The sequence below is a fragment of the Phyllobates terribilis genome, unplaced genomic scaffold, assembly GCF_046119375.1.
Source record: "Phyllobates terribilis strain yellow unplaced genomic scaffold, ASM4611937v1 Scaffold_5__5_contigs__length_657084704, whole genome shotgun sequence".
NCBI classification, from domain to species: domain Eukaryota; kingdom Metazoa; phylum Chordata; class Amphibia; order Anura; family Dendrobatidae; genus Phyllobates; species Phyllobates terribilis.
In genome coordinates, this window is record NW_027362765.1 from 416,945,725 (window position 1) to 416,967,289 (window position 21,565).

General features: G+C 45.1%; 1 protein-coding gene across 1 annotated transcript in view; it reads left to right on the forward strand.

Annotated features, from left to right (window-relative positions):
- Positions 1-21,565, forward strand: part of LOC141273399 (alpha-2-macroglobulin-like protein 1) — a 131,368-nt gene that overhangs the window by 42,859 nt on the left and 66,944 nt on the right. The window contains exons 14-16 of the mRNA XM_073685169.1: positions 16,339-16,484; positions 19,781-19,936; positions 20,913-21,077. Of these exons, the coding sequence (XP_073541270.1) occupies positions 16,339-16,484; positions 19,781-19,936; positions 20,913-21,077 (467 nt within the window). The remainder of the gene's footprint in view (positions 1-16,338; positions 16,485-19,780; positions 19,937-20,912; positions 21,078-21,565) is intronic.

The window sequence follows — 21,565 nt, forward strand, 5'->3', positions numbered from 1 at the left end:
ATGGTGAGTCCCAAAAATAATTAAAATCCTCAATTTATTGCAAAATAATTAAAAGATCATACAGGTTGGGAATACATCTCTTTATGGCAAAAGCCCTTATTCACTGAGATACAGATTCCTTATGATACATGGTATAAAAACAAATGGTGACCAACCGTTGATCAATAAACACATATGTTAGCAATCAATCACATTTGAGAATAATTGGCTTAATCACAAGGCTAAATCACAAGGAAACCAGAAAGAGAGAGAGGAAAAAAAAGCCACCAAAAAACAAACAAAAAAAACCCACAGGCATTCAAATCTCTGAGATTTAATATAGATAAAGGGTATCATTCCTATAGTTCATGCCGTTGGGGTATTTTGTATCCAGTTTGATAGTCCAAAATAACTCTCTTAGGAGGAGTTTTTTCCTCCAATCCCCTCCTCTAATAGGAATATCTACCTTTTGTAACCCGTAGAATGAAAAATTGTTTAATTCCCCTTTATGTCTCTTTACAAAATGCTTGCAAGCTCCTGAATAGGATGCATTTTTATTTTTGATGTTGGTAACATGTTCTGCCATCCTTTTCTTTAATTTATGTATTGTGCAGCCAATGTATTTCATTTTACATTAATTTGTAAGATGAGATCCTCAGACCTCTTGTGAGTAGTGTTGAGCCACCCCCGTAGTGTTCGAGTTCGGTTCGGTTCGTCGAACACCCGTGTGTTCGCCGAACTGTTCGTCGAACTGTTCGTCGAACACCTTCGAACACCGTTAAAACCAATGGCAGGCAAACAAAAACACATAGAAAACACCTTCAAAGGTGTCCAAAAGCTGACAAACTGCTCAGAAGACACAACTAACACATGGAAAAGTGACAAGTACATATAGTCATGCGAAAAGAAAAGAGGTGGAGGAGTAAAAGGAGGGGGAGACACAGATATAGGCATGTCATGCCCTTCTAAAATCCAAAAAGTGAGAAGCCGACACGTTCAGTCCGCTCCTGCCCGTGCCACCTCCACGTCGCCGGGTTTGTGCCAGAGCCGCGGTGAACCCTGACGGCCAGCCCCCCTCTCCCAATACTGGTGCCTGTCCGCTGGTGGGTCGAGCGAGCCCCCCTGTGGTGGAGGCAGCTCTAAGCTTTTTAATTTAAATTGTCTCTCTAATTTGAATGAATACACTTTAAATCCATTTACAAGGATCTATTGGAGGGCAAGTCTCATGCCAGCAGCCGCGTAATTCCAGCTCCAGTAGCGTCCACTAAAGCTGCTGCAGTTAAAAAGCTTTCATAAGGATCGAGCTCGGCTGTCCACCGCAAGGCATCCTACTGCCAGTCCCAGCCCCTATGCCTTGGGGTGCCTCCTGATGCTCTTCACTGAGTATCCCGTGGTCCCGAAGCATTTCCTTTGAAAAAATTAAGTGTCCAAACTACAGGTGGTGTAGCTTGCTTAACAGCCGGGATAATCCGCTGACTAGCAGACACTGCTACTAGGCACAAAGTATTTCCTGGGCTAGATGCAGTTAAAAATTTGTAATTAGATACTCTCGTTGGATGCTGAGAAAGCATTCCATAGAGTCTCCTGGCACGCCATATATGATTCTCTTAAAAAGCTTGGGGTAGGGGTCTAGGGGACCCTTTTATAGCCAAAATCACGGCCCTGTATCGCAATACGTCACCTAGGCTGAAGATAAATGGAACTGTAGCACCCTGAGGGCTCGGTTGCTACAGAGGTATTGCACCTCACCCAGAGGTGTGATATCTCACTCTCAGGTAAGGATGTAGTGTGGATCAGGACCCGACACCTGCATGCATTACACCACATTGCCGTGGGGCAGGGCGACCAATATGCCCCTGAGATGGGCACGACAGTCCCTGTCCCTGGCTGGAGTGGGGGGAGGGAACACTGAGGAAGGGGAACCCTGTAGTGCAGGAGCAGGGAGGAAGCAGTTCCTGGGTGCATTGAGAAGGGAGTATAAAAGGTGGGCACCATCTTAGTTCAGTGCAGAGAAGTCTGAGCAGAAGTGGCAGGGAGCAGGGGCTCTGCATGAGCTCTGCTCCGGAGGCGGGCCTAGTAACAGAGGCCCAGGACTGGAAGAGGGAGAAGGAAGGAAGAGGAGCGGAGAAGGCTCCAGGAACGAGGAACGAAGGGATCCCAGGGGTGCGGACGGGCGAGTCGCCACCGCACGCCCGAATCCACCTGCGTGGAGGGGTCAGGCCAAAGGGGGAGACCGGTCCCCGAAACTAGTGGAGGCAGGAAACGACCCTCAGCTAGAAACAGGAGGCTGTGACATTTTATGTGGCGCAGCCCCTCGCTACACCCGCTAGGAAGGCACCACATAGGGTCAGGGAAACTGGCGCCAAGTTTACCAAGAGGAGGCCCGAGGCAGCCGGACAGAAGGGTTGGTAAGAAAGGCCAGACAAAGGACACACAAAGGGGGTCCTGTGAAGCGCTCCAAAGTTATCTGGGAGTTGTCTGAGCCCCTCACCTGGTTAGCACAGTACGACGTGTGCAGCCGTTACCTGCAGACGTGGTCTGGATAATAAGAACTGTGAGTAAAGGCCCTGGACTGCATCACTGACTCCGTGTCGTTACTGCTGCTGCCCTGCACCATCACCCCCATCCTCCGCATACACTGCCCTGAGGCTATACTCCTCCCGTGGGGAGTTATGCTACGCTCTGCTGCACCCACAACACCAGCCTCAGCGGTCTGCCCTGGAGCGGCGGTTCACTCTGACCGCAATCCACGGGTGGCGTAGTCGGACATTTAAACATCAAAACCACATAAATAGTTCCGCCACTGGTTTGACCGCCCTGAGCCACGGAACCGGGTCGCCGCCACGGAGACTACAACCACCAGCATCCACCAAAAAGGGTCCGGCTCCGGGTGTCCCAAGGCCCAGGGGGCGCATCAGAACATTTTCATCACCTTTCACAATCACCAATGGGACAAGGCAGGGATGTTCTCTGTCCTCTCTCTTATACATCCTAGTGACGGAGCACCTGCTCTCATCAATTCGCCATAACCCCAATATTAGGTGGATTGAGGTGGGAGGCACCGAGTACAAGTGCTCCTTATTTGCTGATGATGTCCTAGTATATATCACTCAATCACATATATCCATCCATGCTGTTATGGCTGAAATAGATCACTTTGTTACATGGTCAAATTTTAAAATCAATGCAGCGAAGTCTGAGGCCCTCGATGTCTCCCTCCCCAAATCCATATAGGATTCCATCCAGTCCAACTTTCCCTTTGCCTGGCCCTCACAGGGTATCAAATACTTAGGAATTCCTATTCATAGAGACCTCTCCCATCTATGTTATCTTAATTTTGGGCCCTTTATTGAACAACTCCATACAGACCACGGTTGGCAAGTTAGAACTGTAAGATTCACTACGTGAACCACTGGTGTTTTGTGGAAAAGCACATGTACACTGTGTTCCAAATTATTATGCAAAAAGTGTTTAGGAGTGATAAGGGAAGAATTTGTTTGTTTGTCAGTTAAACTCATTGATGGTGATGTGTGTCAGGGCTCTTTATATCACTGTAAGCAATTGCAGACACCTGTACTAATTAGTTTGGCAGGTGTGTCCAATGAAAGGCAAGACTACTTAAGAAGGCTGTCTCACATTATTAAGCAGCCTACATTTTCTGTCAAAATGGGAAAGAAAAAGGATGTGTCGGCTGCTGAGAAGCAACAAATTGTGGAGTGTTTAGGTCAAGGCATGACTACAATCAACATTGTGCGATGATCAGGATGAAGTGTCTTGGCAATCAAGAAGTATGTAGCTGATTCACAGTACACACGAGTGCGTGCTGATAAGGGCAAATTGAGGACTCTTTCCTACAGGCAATTACGTCAGGTTGAAAGAGCAGCGGCAAAAAAGCCTTGTCATAGCAGCAGACAAGTTTTTGAAGCTGCTGGTGCCTCCAACGTCCCCCGAACAACAAGATGCAGGGTCCTTCAGAGGTTTGCAGCTGTGCATACGCCATCCTGTCGACCTCCTCTATCCACTTCACACAAGCAGAAACGGCTCCAGTGGGCCAAACATTACATGAAGACTGATTTCAAAACTGTTTTGTTCACGGATGAGTGCCGTGCAGCGCTCGATGGTCCAGATGGATGGAGTGGAGGATGGCTGGTTGATGGACACCCCACGCAAACACGGTAACAGCGCCAACAAGGAGGAGGTGGAGTAATGTTTTGGGCTGGAATCATGGGGAGAGAGATTGTCGGCCCCTTTAGGATCCCTGAAGGCGCTAAAGATGAACTCCATAATGTATGTGGATTTTCTCAAACAGCACTTCCTGCCATGGTTCAAGAAGAAGAACCGTGTATTTCACAGCAAGATCATTTTTTTGCATGATAATGCACCATCTCATGCTGCACATAAAACATCTGCATCTCTGGCTGATATGGGCATAAAAGGGGACAAACTTATGGTGTGACCCCCATGCTCCCCTGACCTCTACCCCATTCAGAACCTTTGGAGCATCATTAAAAGGAGTGTATATGATGGCGGGAGGCAGTTCACATCTAAGCAACAGCTCTGGGAGGGTATTCTGTCCTCATGCAAAACAATTGAAGCAGAAACCATCCAAAACCTGACAAATTCAATGGACGAGAGAGTTCAGAAGCTCCTTTCGAACAAGGGGTCCTATGTGAAAATGTAACATCACCTAGAATAAAGTTTTGAGTTGAAAACTGTTTGATTTCAGTTTCTAACAACCTGCTAATGCTTATAATTTCAAAAATGACCATTTTTTTGGTCTTTATTAAAATGAAAAGGTTGATCGAAAAGTTTGGGGGATCTAAGAGTGTGGCAACCCAGTAGTCATGATTACTTCGAATTCTGACAATATGAGGGTCATACTGCAGGTAGTGCAGCAAGAAGGCACTTATGTGTCTTGCGCATCTCGGAGCCCCAAAATTATTTTCCGGGCTAGATGCAGCTAAAAATTATTATTAATTTTTAATCTGGTGAAGCTTTAGTATAGATGGCCTAATAGGATCAGTGCTGCACACTGCTACAAAGCCCAAATTATTTTCCAGTCAAGATACAGATAAACATGATTAGTAATTTTAAATCTGGTGGAGCTTATTATAGATGGCCTAATAGAATCAGTGCTGCACACTGCTACAAAGCCCAAATTATTTTCCAGCCAAGATACAGATAAACATGATTAGTAATTTGAAAGCTTAAAACGGTTGGTAGGGTGATTTTAACCAATCATCAAGCTTTTACTCTCCCCAGGATGACACAGGGGTAGAAAAGTCATTTCGGATCCATGATTTGTTCATCTTTATGAACGTGAGTCTGTCTACATTATCAGTGGAGAGCCGCGTGCGCTTATCTGTCAGCACACCACCAGCAGCGCTGAACACACGTTCAGACAGAACGCTGGCTGCGGGGCATGACAAGATCTCCAAGGCGTAAGTGGCTAGCTCCGGCCATTTATCCAGATTGGAAGCCCAAAAAGAGCAAGGGTCCAGTGACACAGTCATGGCTTCAATGTTTACTTGGAGATACTCCTGTACCATCGTCTCTAGGCGTTGACTATGTGTCAGACTTCTTGTCTCCTGTGGCCTTGCAAAGGATGGGCTAAAAAAGTGGTGAAATGATTCCGCAAAATTGATGTTACCAGCAGATACTGTGGTTCTGTTACGGTTTGAGTGCTGAACACTTGACGGTCCCACGGTTGGCAAGTTGGAACTGTGAGATTCACTACGTGCACCACTGGTATTTTGTGGAAAAGCACATGTAAGATTCTGCAACAGTCTCTGCTGATACTCCTGCATGCGTGCATCCCTTTCTATGGCAGGAATCATTTCTGCAAATTTACTTTTGTACCGGGGATCTAACAGTGTGGCAACCCAGTAGTCAGGATTATTTCTAATTCTCACAATTCGAGGGTCATGTTGCAGGTAGTGCAGCAAGAAGGCACTCATGTGTGTTGCGCATCCAGGAGCACCAAGTCCCTGTTGTGTTGGTGGCGAGGTAACAATCATGCTTCCTTCCTCTGTCCTCTCCCCCCAACCTCGCACAACAGAAATGTGATCAAGGTCTCCCTCATCTGATGAGTCTTCCATCAGTTCGTCCTCCACTTCTTCCTGGGCTCCTGCACCTTCCTCACTAGTTTGGCTGCTACCATGCGCCCTGGTAAAACCATCTCCCCCACCCTCACATGCCTGCCGACTTGGTGCTGCCGACCGTCTGGACCTTACAGATGTTAGCCCTTCCGCATACAACTCCTCCTCCTCTACTTCCTCCACCTCCTCTTGTGCCACCACCTGACTCCGAATTCTGTTTAACATGTGCTCCAGCATGTAAATCACCGGAATAGTCATGCTGATAATGGCATCGTCAGCACTAAACATCTTCGTCGCCATTTCAAAACTGTGCAGAAGGGTGCATAGGTCCCTGATTTGAGACCACTCCTCCAGCGTGATTTGCTCCACCTCTGGATCTCGTTGGCCCAGGCTATATGTCAGAACGTATTGCACCAGGGCTTGTCGGTGCTACCACAGTCGCTGCAACATGTGCAGAGTTGAATTCCACCGGGTAGGCACATCGTATTTTAGCCGGTGAAGTGGCAGGCCCAACGACTTCTGTAGAGATGTAAGTCGCTGAGCTGCGGGATGCGAATGGCGGAAGTGAGCACACAGCGACTGTGCCCTCTGCAGAAGGCCATCTAGTCTGGGATAGTGGGCTAAAAATTGCTGGACAACCAGGTTCAACACGTGAGCCATACAAGGCACGTGTGTGACATTGCCCCAGCGAAGGGCCGCACCCAGGTTTGCAGCATTGTCGCACACGGCCTTCCCTGGTTTCAGGTCCAGTGGAGACAACCATTCATGAAATTGGTTCTCCAGAGCTGACCACAACTCCTCAGCTGTGTGACTCACATTTCCCAGACATTTCAATGTAAAAACCGCCTGATGACGTTGAGCCCTACTGCCAGCATAGTAAGGAGGTGTGCAGGATCCCTTCTGCGCAGTTAGAAAGCTTGTGGCATGACCAGACAGACTTTGGGTGCAGGTGGAAGACCGAGAGGAGGTTGAGGAGGCAGAAGCAGTGGAGGAACTTTGACATAAAGAGGATTGACGCACAACTCGTGGGGACGGCAAGACTTGGACAGCAGCCCCTTGTCCTGCTGTCACCATAGTTACCCAGTGCCCAGTCAGCGACATGTAACGCCCCTGTCCATGCCTACTCGTCCAAGTGTCTGTGGTGAAATGCACCCTGTCACACACAGAGTTTCTCAAAGAAGCGGTGATGTTGTGTGCGACATGCTGGTGGAGCGCAGGCACACCTTTCTTTGAGAAGTAGTGCCGACTGGGCATCTGGTACTGGGGCACTGCGACGGACATAAGGTCTCGAAAATCCTCTGTGTCCACCAGGCGGAAAGGCAGCATTTCTGTAGCCAAGAGCTTGCAGATGGTGAAATTCAACCTCTTAGCTTTCTCATGGCTAGGAGGAAATGGTCTTTTACTTGTCCACATCTGAGGGACCGAGGGCTGGCTATTGTGCTTAGACGGGGTTGATAAGGGTGTCCCCGGCAAACTGCCGGTCTGTGAGGAAGATGCAGGCGGACATGTTAGGTTGCCTTGATCCAAAGGTGGTGCTATCGATGTCGGACAGCGCTCAACACCAGCTGGTGTTACCACCTCCAAAGAAAATGATGACCTGCCAGTCACGCTGGCTGTTGCGGGTAAAGAGGTGGCAGGTCTGCGCCCCAAAACAGGTGTGACTGCTGTCCCCCCAGTCACAGAGGATGAAGAGGCCGCGGATGCACAAGATATGGCAGACGGTGGTTGGCCCGGCCGGCTAGGCCGCATTGTAGCACACTGAGCTTCCCACTGCAACTTATGCTTCATGTCCATGTGCCGGTTCATGCATGAAGTACTCAAACTATGTATTTTTTGGCCTCTACTTAGCTTTTGCTGACAAATGTTACAGATAACACGAGTTGGGTCATCTTTATCGATCTGAAAAAATGCCCAGGCTATGCAAGGCTTAGCACCCATGCGACCTGAAGAGCCACCACGACTTGTGGTGAGAGGCAGAGTTGTGTTTGAGGATGCAGTTATTGACGTGCTTCCAGTACTACGTCTCTGTCCAGGAAGGCGCAACCTGACCTCGTCGTCACTAGCATCTTCCTCCACCTCCTCTGCTGACCTCATCTCTTGGCTGACTGTGGGTTGACAGTAAGTGGGATCTCCAACCTCATCATCATCACCCTGTGCGTTATCACACCCGTCGTCCTCAGAGCCAACCTGTTCCTGCCCTGACAAAAAACTAAAGTTGTCGCTCCAATCAGGTATTTGAGTCTTATCATCGTCTTCCTCATTGTCTCCACCAACAGGAGTTACAGTTTGGGAATGAGGGTCTACATTATGGTCAGAACCTTCTGCGTCTGGTCCTGGATCCGACTCATAAAGATTCTGGGCATCAGTGCAGATCATTTCCTCGTCTGGATTCACAGAAGCGCTGGAGTCGACCTCTGATTCCCAGGCTATAGTATGAGTAAACAGCTCTGCAGACTCAACCATCTGTTCTACCTCATACTCAGACGGGCAGCTGGAGATTTGGGAGCTGTGAGGAAGCAAGTGCGATTGGGGTGACACCTTTGAGGACTGGAGTATTTGTGATGTTGAAGTTGATGTGGAGGAGAGCCCACTTAAAGGAGCACTTGATATCCGTTGAAGCACCTGCAGTTTTTGTGCCTCATCTGGAATTTGTAGCGATTGGCGTGGCCGTAAGAAAGGGATCTTATCACATTGTCTGCTAAAAGAAGTAGACATTTTAGTTTGGCTGGAAGATGGTCTTTCTTCTGCAGATGTTACTGTTGCTTTAACACCTACCCCACGGACACAACCTTTTTTCCCCTTCCCAACACGCCTATTCCCCTTTCCACCAGCAGCAGGCCTTTTTCCACTCATTTTGGTGGTTAACTAATTCACAACTCTGGAGTTGTTTGCACAAAAAAACAATGGATGGGAACCGAGCAGAGCTGAGTGGCCAAACTGTGGTATTAGGCCAAAACTATTGGCTGGGTTAGATGCAGAAAAAAATTATATTCAATTTGCAACCTGATGGAGGTCAGTATAGATGGACTAATAGAACAAGTCCCACACACAGCTAGAAGCCCAAATATTTTTTCAGAGGTAGATGCAGTAAAATTTTTTATTCAGTTTGCAACCTGATGGAGGTCTGTATAGATGGATTAATAGAACAAGTCCCACACACAGCTACAAGCCCAATATTTTTTCAGAGGTAGATGCAGAAAAAATATATATTCAGTTTGCAACCTGATGGAGGTCAGTATAGATGGACTAATAGAGAAAGTCCCACACACTGCTAGAAGGCCAAATATTTTTTCAGAGCTAGATGCAGACAAAAAATTATTTTGAATTTGCAACCTGATGGAGGTCAGTATAGGTGGACTAATAGAACAAGTCCCACACACTGCTAGAAGGCCAAATTTTTTTCAGAGCTAGATGCAGATAAAAATTATATTCAATTTGCAACCTGAAGGAGGTCAGTATAGATGGACTAATAGAGAAAGTCCCACACACTGCTAGAAGGCCAAATATTTTTTCAGAGCTAGATGCAGATAAAAATTATATTCAATTTGCAACCTGATGGAGGTCAGTATAGATGAACTAATAGAACAAGTCCCACACAAAGCTAGAAGCCCAAATATTTTTTCAGAGGTACTGTAGATGCAGATAAAAATTATTTTTAATTTGCAACCTGATGGAGGTCAGTATAGATGGACTAATAGAGAAAGTCCCACACACTGCTAGAAGGCCAAATATTTTTTCAGAGCTAGATGCAGAAAAAAATTATATTCAGTTTGCAACCTGATGGAGGTCAGTATAGATGGACTAATAGAGAAAGTCCCACACACTGCTAGAAGGCCACATATTTTTTCAGAGGTAGATGCAGAAAAAAATATATTCAGTTTGCAACCTGATGGAGGTCTGTATAGATGGATTAATAGAACAAGTCCCACACACAGCTAGAAGCCCAATATTTTTTCAGAGCTAGATGCAGAAAAAAATATATTCAGTTTGCAACCTGATGGAGGTCAGTATAGATGGATTAATAGAACAAGTCCCACACACAGCTAGAAGCCCAATATTTTTTCAGAGCTAGATGCAGAAAAAAATATATTCAGTTTGCAACCTGATGGAGGTCAGTATAGATGGACTAATACAACAAGTCCCACACACAGCTAGAAGCCCAATATTTTTTCAGAGATAGATGCAGAAAAAAATATATTCAGTTTGCAACCTGATGGAGGTCTGTATAGATGGATTAATAGAACAAGTCCCACACACAGCTAGAAGCCCAATATTTTTTCAGAGGTAGATGCAGAAAAAAATATATTCAGTTTGCAACCTGATGGAGGTCAGTATAGATGGACTAATACAACAAGTCCCACACACAGCTAGAAGCCCAATATTTTTTCAGAGCTAGATGCAGAAAAAAATTATATTCAATTTGCAACCTGATGGAGGTCAGTATAGATGGACTAATAGAATGATGCTATGCCCAAAAGATTTTACTTCACTAGGTGCAGTAAAAAAATTGGTATTCTATACACAGGTGGTATATCTTGCAACACAGATAGGCTACTCCACTGACTAACACACTCTGCAATAGGCCAAAAAGGATTAGCTTTGCTAGATTCAGCCAAATGCTGTGAAAAAAACTTGCACAGCACTGGCACAGACCTGCCTGGCAAAAACTGATAGGAACTGATGTAACCTAGTCCTGAAAAGGACTCCAATTACAATTAGTCTTTACTCCCACAATCTATCTATTTAAGAGCACAGACCTGCCTGATAAAAGTCGTAGGAAATGCTGTAACCTAGTCCTTAAAAGGACTGCAATCACAACTATTCCCTACTCCCAAGCTATCTGTAGATTTGTGCGAAAATTGGCTTGAAATTAACAAGGTATAGCGCACACAGCAACAGCGGTGCCGTCTAACACGCAGCTGCAGCAGTGAGAAAATGGTGGCTACGGGGAAAATGGCTTGGTCTTATAGGGCAAGGACATGTGACATACACTGCCAATGACACATGCCCTTGCTTGTGTGAAAAAAAGCACTTCGCTCCGTGTGTGCGCTGCTGATAGGCTGACAGATTGCACCTCCCCACTGTAAATGCGGGAAAGAGAAAAAAAAAATGGAGATCTTCATTGTTCCTGCAGAGATCCATCCCCTGCCCCTCCCCCCACCCCGCTGTACACTCAAACTGCGTATTAACATTAATTTTCATCATTACTGAGAAAAAATCCAGTTATGATTTTGGTGCACGAACAGTTATCGAACATAACCTCGAACAGCCGAATTTTTCTCAAATTGTTCGTGTTCGCCGAACGGCTCGAACACCGCCCAAAACAGCTCGAATTTGAGATTGGCGAACAGTTCGAGTAGAACAACGCTCATCTCTACTTGTGAGACCATATGCTGGTGCTGTTGGCCCTGGGTTCCTCCTAATGCAGGGCAATGCCAGACCTCATGTGGCTGGAGAGTGTCAGCAGTTCCTGTAAGATGAAGGCATTGAAGTTATGGACTGGTCCGCCCATTCCCCAGACCTGAATCCGATTGAGCACATCTGGGACATCATGTCTCGCTCCATCCACCAACGTCACGTTGCACCACAGACTGTCCAGGAGTTGGCGGATGCTTTGGTCCAGGTCTGGGAGGAGATTCCACAGGAGACCATCGGCAACCTCATCAGGAGCATGCCCAGGCATTGTAGGGAGGTCATACAGGCACGTGGAGGCCACACACAATACGGAGCCTCATTTTGACTTGTTTTAAGGACATTACATTAAAGTTGGATCAGCCTGTAGTGTGTTTTTCCACTTTGATTTTGGGGGTGACTCTAAATCCAGGCCTCCATTGGTTAATAAATTTGATTTCCATTGATGATTTTTGTGTGATTTTGTTGTCAGCACATTCAACTTTGTACAGAACAAAGTATTCAATGAGAATATTTCATTCATTCAGATGTAGGATGTGTTATTTGAGTGTTCCCTTTATTTTTTTGAGCAGTGTATATTAAATCTCAGAGATTTGAATGCCTGTGGGGTTTTTTTGTTTGTTTTTTGTTTATTTTTTGTGTTTTTTTTTCTCTCTCTCTTTCTGGTTTCCTTGTGATTTAGCCTTGTGATTATGCTAATTATTCTCAAATGTGATTGATTGCTAACATATGTGTTTATTGATCAACGGTTGGTCACCATTTGTTTTTATACCATGTATCATAAGGAATCTGTATCTCAGTGAAAAAGGGCTTTAGCCAGAAACGCGTTGAGATGTATTCCCAAGCTGTATGATCTTTCAATTATTTTGCAATAAATTGAGGATTTTAATTATTTTTGGGACTTACCATAATTATTTTTTCCTATGAGAAGCCTTAAAGTCACGGCTCTTGGTTGGAGACCCACAGCATTGCAAAACGGACTGAGTCATACAAATAGGACACGGTGAGGCTGCTTTTTTGTTTATTTATACACTAGATGGTGGCCCGATTCTAATGCATAGGGTATTCTAGAATATGTATGCGGCCGACAGGGCACAATCAGCAGAGCAATGTTTAAATTTGGCGCCAAAATCGCTGATTGGTCAAGGCCGGCAACCGTGACCAATCACCAAAGCGGTGTTAAAATTTGGCGGCTATATTGCAGATTGGTCACGGCCGGCGGTCGCGACTAATCAGCAGAGCGGGGTTTAAATTTGGCGCCAATAATGCTGATTGGTCGCGGGCAGCGAACGCGACCAATCAGCAGAGCGGGGTTTAAATTTGGTGCCAATAATGCTGATTGGTCGCGACCGCCGGCCGCAACCAATCAGCAGAGCGTTGTTTAAATTTAGCGCCAATCTCGCTGATTGGTGCGGCTTCCGTCGCCACTTTCGCGGCCACTATTTAAATGCGGCGCCGCGCCCAATCAGCACAGCAGTGTTTAAATGTGGCGCCAAGATCGGTGATTGGTTGCGGCCACTATTTAAATGTGGCACCCAAATCGGTGATTGGTCGCGGGCAACGGCCGCGACCAATCAGCAGAGCGGTGTTTAACTTTAGCGCCAAGATCACTGATTGGTCGCGGGCGGAGAGCGCGACCAATCAGCGAATCGTATTGGTGGGGACCGGGGAGCGGAATAGTATTGGTGAGGACTGGGGAGCGGCGCTGCCTGTGCAGGTACTTCCGCTGCCAGAAGCCGGGAGATCAGTGACTGCTTGCAGCAGAAGTATCCCGACCCACAGCGCCGCTCCCCGGTCCTCCCTTCCGCATGGATGTCAGCGCCGCTGCCTGTACAGCTACTTCCGCTGCAAGCAGCTGGGAGATGAGCGGACGCTCGCAGCAGAAGTATCCCGACCTGCAGCGCCGCACCCCGGTCCTCCCTTCCACATGGAGGTCAGCGGCACCGGCGGTCGAGGTCCTTCTGCTGCTACCGGCCAGGAGATGAGCGCCTCGCGCCGGTCATCTCCCGGATGCATCTCCGTCCCGCAGATGAGCCGCTAACGGCCACCATCTTTTTTCAGAAATCCCGTGGCGCTGATTGGCCGCTGCCAGACCAATGAGCGACGTGGGATTTCCAGGACAGACAGACAGAAAGACAGACAGACGGGATAAGACGATTATATATATAGAAGGAACAAATACCGCCTCACCATGACTGGACCACATAGTGACCGCATACTACAATACTGATCATTAATAAAAAAACACAATACTAATATTACTATAAGTGCCATTATAAATGGGTGCTCTGTACATGGTATATGGTGTATAATGTAAGTGTACAGGTAATATAGTGATCACCAGTGACATTACACACAGGAGCTCAGTATATAGTGTCAGGGTACAGGTAATACGGTGATCACCAGTGACATTATACACAGGAGCTCTGTATATAGTGTACAGGTAATACAGTGATCACCAGTGACATTGTATACAAGAGCTCTGTATATAGTGTCAGTGTACAGGTAATACAGTGATCACCAGTGACATTATGCACAGGAGCCCTGTACATAGAATATAGTTTATAGTGTCAGTGTACAGATAACACACTGACTCACCGGTGACATCTCTAGTTGAAGTCCTTCATATTCGCTTTTCTCCTTTATCCAGCACAGACCGCCATCACTTCTTCCAACCAGGACTTGTCTCTGCATAAAATAAAATAGTTATTTAGAGCACATTCCCCAACTTCTACATTACACAGCTGAATACAGACGTGTACCCACCATTAATATATAATTAGTCATTATGCAACCCACCATTCCAAATATAAATTGTAATTCACCACTGTGCCCCCACTAACTGTAAATAGCCACTTCCCCACGTAATAAATATATAAATTAATTAGAACCTGAACTCTTTCACCCAATTTATTACCAGTCACAATCCTGCATCCTCAACGACCCTACTCTGTATCTTCTGCTCACCCGATTCATTATATTTACATGCACTCTCTGCCCCAATTCATTTATGACTGTGCTCCCCCCATCCTCCACACAGCCCCTCCACATCACCCCTCCTCCTCCACATCACCACCCTTCCTCCACACAGCTCCTCATCACCTTCTCCATGCAGCCCCACTCAAGTAACAAACCATTTTACTGTGAAAGCCATCCCAGTACGTAGCCCTATATAAGCAGTAGCAATGATTTCCCTGCGAAAGCCCCCCACCATGTCCCCATTCCCTGCGAAAGCCCCCAACATTCCCCCTTCCTTGTGAAAGCCCCACCAATATGTCCTCTTCCCTCTGAAAGTCCCCCCAACATGCCCCCTTCCCTGTGAAAGCCCCCCAACATGCCCCCTTCCCCGTGCATGCAGCTTCAGAACAACATGCAATCTGAAGTAGTCACATGATGCACTTTTTATGACCCCAAAATACAATCTTAGACACTTACAGTTAGCTCTATATGGAAAAAAAACAAAAGCCATAATGTCCTTCTCCACATAGCTCCAGTATGCCACAGCTCACAACCTCATCACCTCAGCCCACTCAGGATAGTGTGTACACAGCCTCATCACCTCAGCCCACTCAGGAAAGTGTGTACACAGCCTCATCACCTCAGCCCACTCAGGATAGTGTGTATACAGCCTCATCACCTCAGCCCACTCAGGATAGTGTGTACACAGCCTCATCACCTCAGCCCACTCAGGATAGTGTGTATACAGCCTCATCACCTCAGCCCACTAAGGATAGTGTGTATACAGCCTCATCACCTCAGCCCACTCAGGAAAGTGTGTACACAGCCTCATCACCTCAGCCCACTCAGGAAAGTGTGTACACAGCCTCATCACCTCAGCCCACTCAGGATAGTGTGTATACAGCCTCATCACCTCAGCCCACTCAGGATAGTGTGTACACAGCCTCATCACCTCAGCCCACTCAGGATAGTGTGTATACAGCCTCATCACCTCAGCCCACTAAGGATAGTGTGTATACAGCCTCATCACCTCAGCCCACTCAGGAAAGTGTGTACACAGCCTCATCACCTCAGCCCACTCAGGATAGTGTGTACACAGCCTCCTCACCTCAGCCCACTAAGGATAGTGTGTACACAGCCTCCTCACCTCAGCCCACTCAGGATAGTGTGTACACAGCCTCCTCACCTCAGCCCACTAAGGATAGTGTGTACACAGCCTCATCACCTCAGCCCACTCAGGATAGTGTGTACACAGTCTCATCACCTCAGCCCACTCAGGATAGTGTGTATACAGCCTCATCCCCTCAGCCCACTCAGGATAGTGTATACACAGCTTCTTCTCCAGCAGCCACAGCCCAACCTTGCTCTCTAATATATGATCTGACCTGAACTGAGTAGGCTCCGTCCCTTCTGGTGACGTCATTCCCTCAAAAAATCAACTGTGATCTAGCCACCACCATGAGGGAGCTGTGCGGCTGCAGACTTCGGAGCTCCGGTAAGGCACCCCGGCGCTCTGCACTTTGTCACAACATGGGGCCCCGTGAGCAGAAGCCCAAAAAGGGAGTGGCCCCGACTGGGCCCGGGCCCCCCCAGGCCCATGCAGTAAGGGCAGTAATGCCCTGATTGCGGCCCTGGTAGTCTGTATTATGAACTTTAGTGACAGATCCACTTTAAGTACATTAAAATACAGATTAGCGTCTTAGAAAGCAAACTTGTTAAATGGGATATCATCTTCTCTACTGGGGTCTTAATTTAAATGGCCAGAAAAAAGTAGCAAGTATCCCTTAAATGCAAGGGAGGACTAGTACAACAAATATTGATAATTTAATAGCTTCTTTTAACAAGAGAGATATTGAATATTAATTTTGATTTAATATTTTTTTATTTTCAGTTCTTCAAGGAAAGTACAATCTGAAGATCCCGATTGGTGTTGAATATTATCCTAAATTCATTTTTGTTGTCCATACAATACTGGACAATGGTGATATTCCATTCTATACAACAGAGTTAACAACGCCTTTATGCCTGAAGAATAAGGTGCGACCACAAGTGAATTATGGATATTTTGTTATTATTAATATTTTATTTACACAACCAGACCATAGCTATAGGAATGCAGAGGTATGAGTCCCATTTAACTTCTTCCCAACACATTGGGTGCCAAAAGCAAAGGCTGAACCCACTCCATACTTGGTGGTTGCTGGCTGTCTTATATAGCTAGCATCTGCCTTTAAAAGCGGCAAATGGAGCAAGATTCGAATGCTGCCCATAACCCCTTAAATACTGCCGTCAATCTCTGAGATCAGATTTAAAGGTACAGAATTCCTCTGTTTTGCCATTTAAGACACACGTTACCCCCACCCAGTGATTATGGGGTGCCGGTGAGTTTCCTTGGAAGCTGGGGACCTGCTGAAGGCCCCAATGGCTGCTATGTTGGTACTGCGGTTAAGCAAAGTTAATGTGGTAGATCGGCTCACTCGGCTGCACATGGAAGTAGATTCTGAAACGCTGTCTCTTTAAGTAATTTTACAACATGATATAAACCAATATAATGTTCATCAAATCAAGCACGGCCCTTCTGGCATAACGGTAAAACAAAAGAAATTGAATAGCATAGTCCATACGTCAGCGGGAATCCTGCCGCTCAGGGTTAGCAAAACACATGGTTCAGGTTAGTACAAAACACAAGCTCCTCTCTCTGGAGCTAGCCTCTCCAGACATACTGGACAACTAATGCCTCAGCAGGCGGTCTATTTTAACCCCAGAACACACCCTGGTATGGAGACATGGAGAACCACCTCCCACCCGCTCTATGGTTGTTCTAAAAAACCCAGCCCTTAAAATGGCTGCTTAACCCCTCTCAACACTTAGTGTGCTGAAGCAAATCTTCTTGGTTTCAAATCACTAAAGCTTATAGCCTCCATGAAACATACCTCTCCTCCAGCACTTTTCCAATGACTTTGTCACACTACACACTGGGCTTCATAGGAGACCTTCATTTTATTTATATACTGTAATAATAAGATATTTCAGTATAAAGAACAAGCGATCATTTGATTGCAGGTTCAAGTCCCCAAAGGGAACATAAAAATAAAGCAGAAAAAGTTTTAAAAAAAATATAAAAATTCATTTAATTTAATTCACAAACACAGAAATAAAAAAATATAAACATAAGTTATATCGCAGCTTCTATATAAGTTCAATCTATCAAAATCTGAAATTATTTAACCCACATGGTGAACGCCATAAAGCAAAAATAATCAAAACAAAACTGATGTTTTTTAGTTGCCACACCTAAGGTTTCAAAAAATGGTCACACACCCTAATTCTTTTCTTTACAAATTTTAAAATATGTTTCAACACTTATAATAATAAAAAAAAATTATATAACTTTGGTACTGCTGCAGTCAGCAATGGGCAGACACTTTTGACCGGACAACCACTTTAACTGTCCAGTAGTGATGACCGATAAGCCACACATTGAGCACTGCGAGCACTTACTAAGCAAGTGATTGGCTGCATTGGTCAAATGTCTACTGTATGCGACTAGATGTCAGCACTGCTGCAGATTAGAGATCGTCACAGGAACAGGCATTATCAGAATTAAAGTAAAATCAGAGTAAAGCTTTATTTTATTTTTATTTTATTTTTTTAATCCATTCTATCTTTTTTTTAATATTGTCAAAGTGAACAACCCCCTTGTTTCCTATACTGAGCAAAGGTCATTTTACAATTATCACTGATTTTTTAGCATATACAGGTGCTTCTCACAAAATTAGAATATCATCAAAAGGTTAATTAATTTCAGCTCTTCAATACAAAAAGTGAAACTCATATATTATATAGAGTCATTACAAACAGAGCGATCTATTTCAAGTGTTTATTTCTGTTAATGTTGATGATTATGGCTTACAGCCAATGAAAACACAGAAGTCATTATGTCAGTAAATTAGAATAATTAACAAAAAACACCGGCAAAGGCTTCCTACGCATTTAAAAAGGTCCATTAGCCTATTTCAGTAGGCTCCACAATCATGGGGAAGACTGCTGACTTGACAGATGTCCAGAAGGCAGTCATTGATACACTCCGCATGGAGGGTAAGCCACAAAAGGTCATTGCTAAAGAAGCTGGCTGTTCATAGAGTGCTGTATCCAAGCATGTTAATGGAAAGTTGAGTGGAAGGAACAAGTGTGGTAGGAAAAGATGCAACTGGGATAACTGCAGCCTTGAAAGGATTGTTAAGAAAAGGTCATTCAAAAATTTGGGGGAGATTCACAAGCCGTGGACTGCTGCTGGAGTCATTGCTTCAAGAGCCACCACACACAGACGTATCCAGGACATGGGCTACAAGTGTCGCATTCCTTGTGTCAAGCCACTCATGATCAATAGACAACGCCAAAAGCGTCTTACCTGGGACAAGGAGAAAAAGACCTGGAATGTTGCTCAGTGGTCCAAGGGGTTGTTTTCAGATGAAAGTAAAGTTTGCATTTCATTTGGAAATCAAAGTCCCAGAGTCTGGAGGAAGAATGGAAAGGCCACAATCCAAGCTGCTTGAGGTCCAGTGTGAAGTTTCCACAATCAGTGATGGTTTGGGGAGTCATGTCATCTTCTGGTGTAGGTCCACTGTGTTTTGTCAAGACCAAAGTCAGCGCAGCCGTCTACCAGGATATTTTAGAGCACTTCATGCTTCCCCCTGCTGACAAGCATTTTGGAGATGGAAATTTCATTCTCCAGCAAGACTTGGCACCTGTCCACACTGACAAAAGTACCAATACCTGGTTTAAAAACAACAGTATCACTGAGCTTGATTGGCCATCAAACTCGCCTGACCTTAACCCCATAGAAAATCTATGGGGTATTGTCAAGAGGAAGATGAGAGACACCAGACCCAACAATGCAGACGAGCTGAAGGCTGCTATCAAAGCAACCTGGACTTCCATAATACCTCAGCAGTGCCACAGGCTGATCGCCTCCATGCCACGCCGCATTGATGCAGTAATTGATGCAAAAGGAGCCCCGACTAAGTATTGAGTGCATTTACGGAAGATATATTTCAGTAGTAGTTACATTTCGGATTTTCAAAACATTTTTCAAGCTGTCGTTATGAAGTATTCTAATTTACTGAGATAATGACTTTTGTGTTTTCATTGGCTGTAAGCCATAATCATCAACATTAACAGAAATAAACACTTCAAATAGATCACTCTATTTGTAATGACTCTATATAATATATGAGTTTCACATTTTGTTTTGAAGAACTGAAATAAATTAACTTTTTGCTGATATTCTAATTTTGCGAGAAGCACCTGTCCATTATATCGTTTCTTTGCAGGTTGCGCTTAAGTTCTCTAAAGAAGAGGTGCGGCCGGGAGAAAAAGTAAATCTGGAAGTTCAAGCAGATTCTGGATCATTGTGTTCTGTGCGCTCAGTGGATAAAGGATTATTACTCCGTAAGAAACATGGAACATTTGATGACCTCAGTTCAATGGTGAGATGCAATGTTCTTGAGCAGTCAACAAATCAATACCTTATATTTTCCTGTACTGTATATGGTGATTGCCCCAAAAGCAGCCTCGTTAGAATATATGATAAAGTGATATATAAAATCTCAGATATATACATGTATGGTACTGAGTTTGTTATCTGACACTACTTAGTTTAATATCTTACTGTGGCAACTGTGCTTTTCTATATTAGACAATACTGAAAGTGCATACTCACTGAGTAAGCCTCAGGTGATGCAGACCTTGATGTTGTGATGCAGAGTGAAAAAAGACAAGGGAGACCAGAAGACACTGGAGCCAATGGGAGTCAGCAGAGGACCAGGGTTGGAGACCACAATAGCTTATTACATTGCAGATGGGATCATATAAAATGGGGGTGGGAAATCTCAGGCCCGCAGGCCATTTACCACCTGAGATTACCTTTTTTTGGCTCACTAGCTTTCCAGGTCAGGTGTTGCAAATCTACACCTCCCAACATACAATAAAAAACCTCTGACTTTTGGGTATGTTGGGAGTTATGTTTTTTTGCAACAGCTAGAGGACCAGGGTTGGAGACCACCCTAGCTTAACACATTGAAGATGGCATAATTTAAAATAGGGGTGGGGATCTTCAGGCCCGTAGGCCATTTACTGCCTGGGATGACTTTTTCTCCAGCCACCCGGCAGATTCACGAGGACAACAGTGCTTTGGCCGGCAGCTGTGTTTTGACGGCCGCCAACCCTTTAATTTCTTCTTTCTCTGTGAGCACACTGAACACTGAGGCATGTGCAATGAAAGATTACGTCCTGACGCTAGTGCCAATGTCAGGACGTACTTTGCGGGCGGAGTTAGAGCGCGATTTGTACGGCCCCCGAAGAATGGCATAAATATCCAAATGGCCCTTGGCAGAAAAAAGGTTCCCCACCCCTGATTTAAAAGATCCTTCTAACCGTGGAACAATTTTTTTTTCTTTCACAAAGCTTAGAACAATGACATATTATACAATGGTGAACAAGCGTGGCTTTCCTTACTCAATTGAAGATTTTGAAAAATATCCCTGTTTGAGAAACAAGAAGGATCCCCAAGCTGGAATCCAAGAGGCAGCGTGGTACCATGGGGACGCTGATGTGTACATGATGCTGAAGGTAAGAAAGTCTGAGCAAACGTCTTACTTGGCACAAAATCTAGTAAATGTACTGTGTTACTAATATGTTGTTTCAGTCTCTATTCAGACGTCAGTTTTCACGTACATGTTCTCTCTGTGATTTTCATGGATAGAAGACGTATTCATTATAGCCTTTTGGGGCATGTCCATTTTTTATTTGAGTCAATGATCAAAATCACCCATACAAATGTATGGGTCCGAGAATAATCCCAGACGGCACACATTGCCAAAGATGTGCAATCCATGTGTTGTCCATTTTTAACATTGTAATGGGTGGAAGAAGAACAGAAATGTAATTATTTGTTTATTTATTTTTGGCATACGAGAAAATCATTCAGAAAATTCTCACACATTGCATAAAAAAAAAGTCTCTGCAGGAAAAACACAGCATATAATATGCACATTTTTTATGCATTTTTACTTGTGTTTTTTTTATGCGTTCAATTGAATTGGTGAAAAATGCTGAAA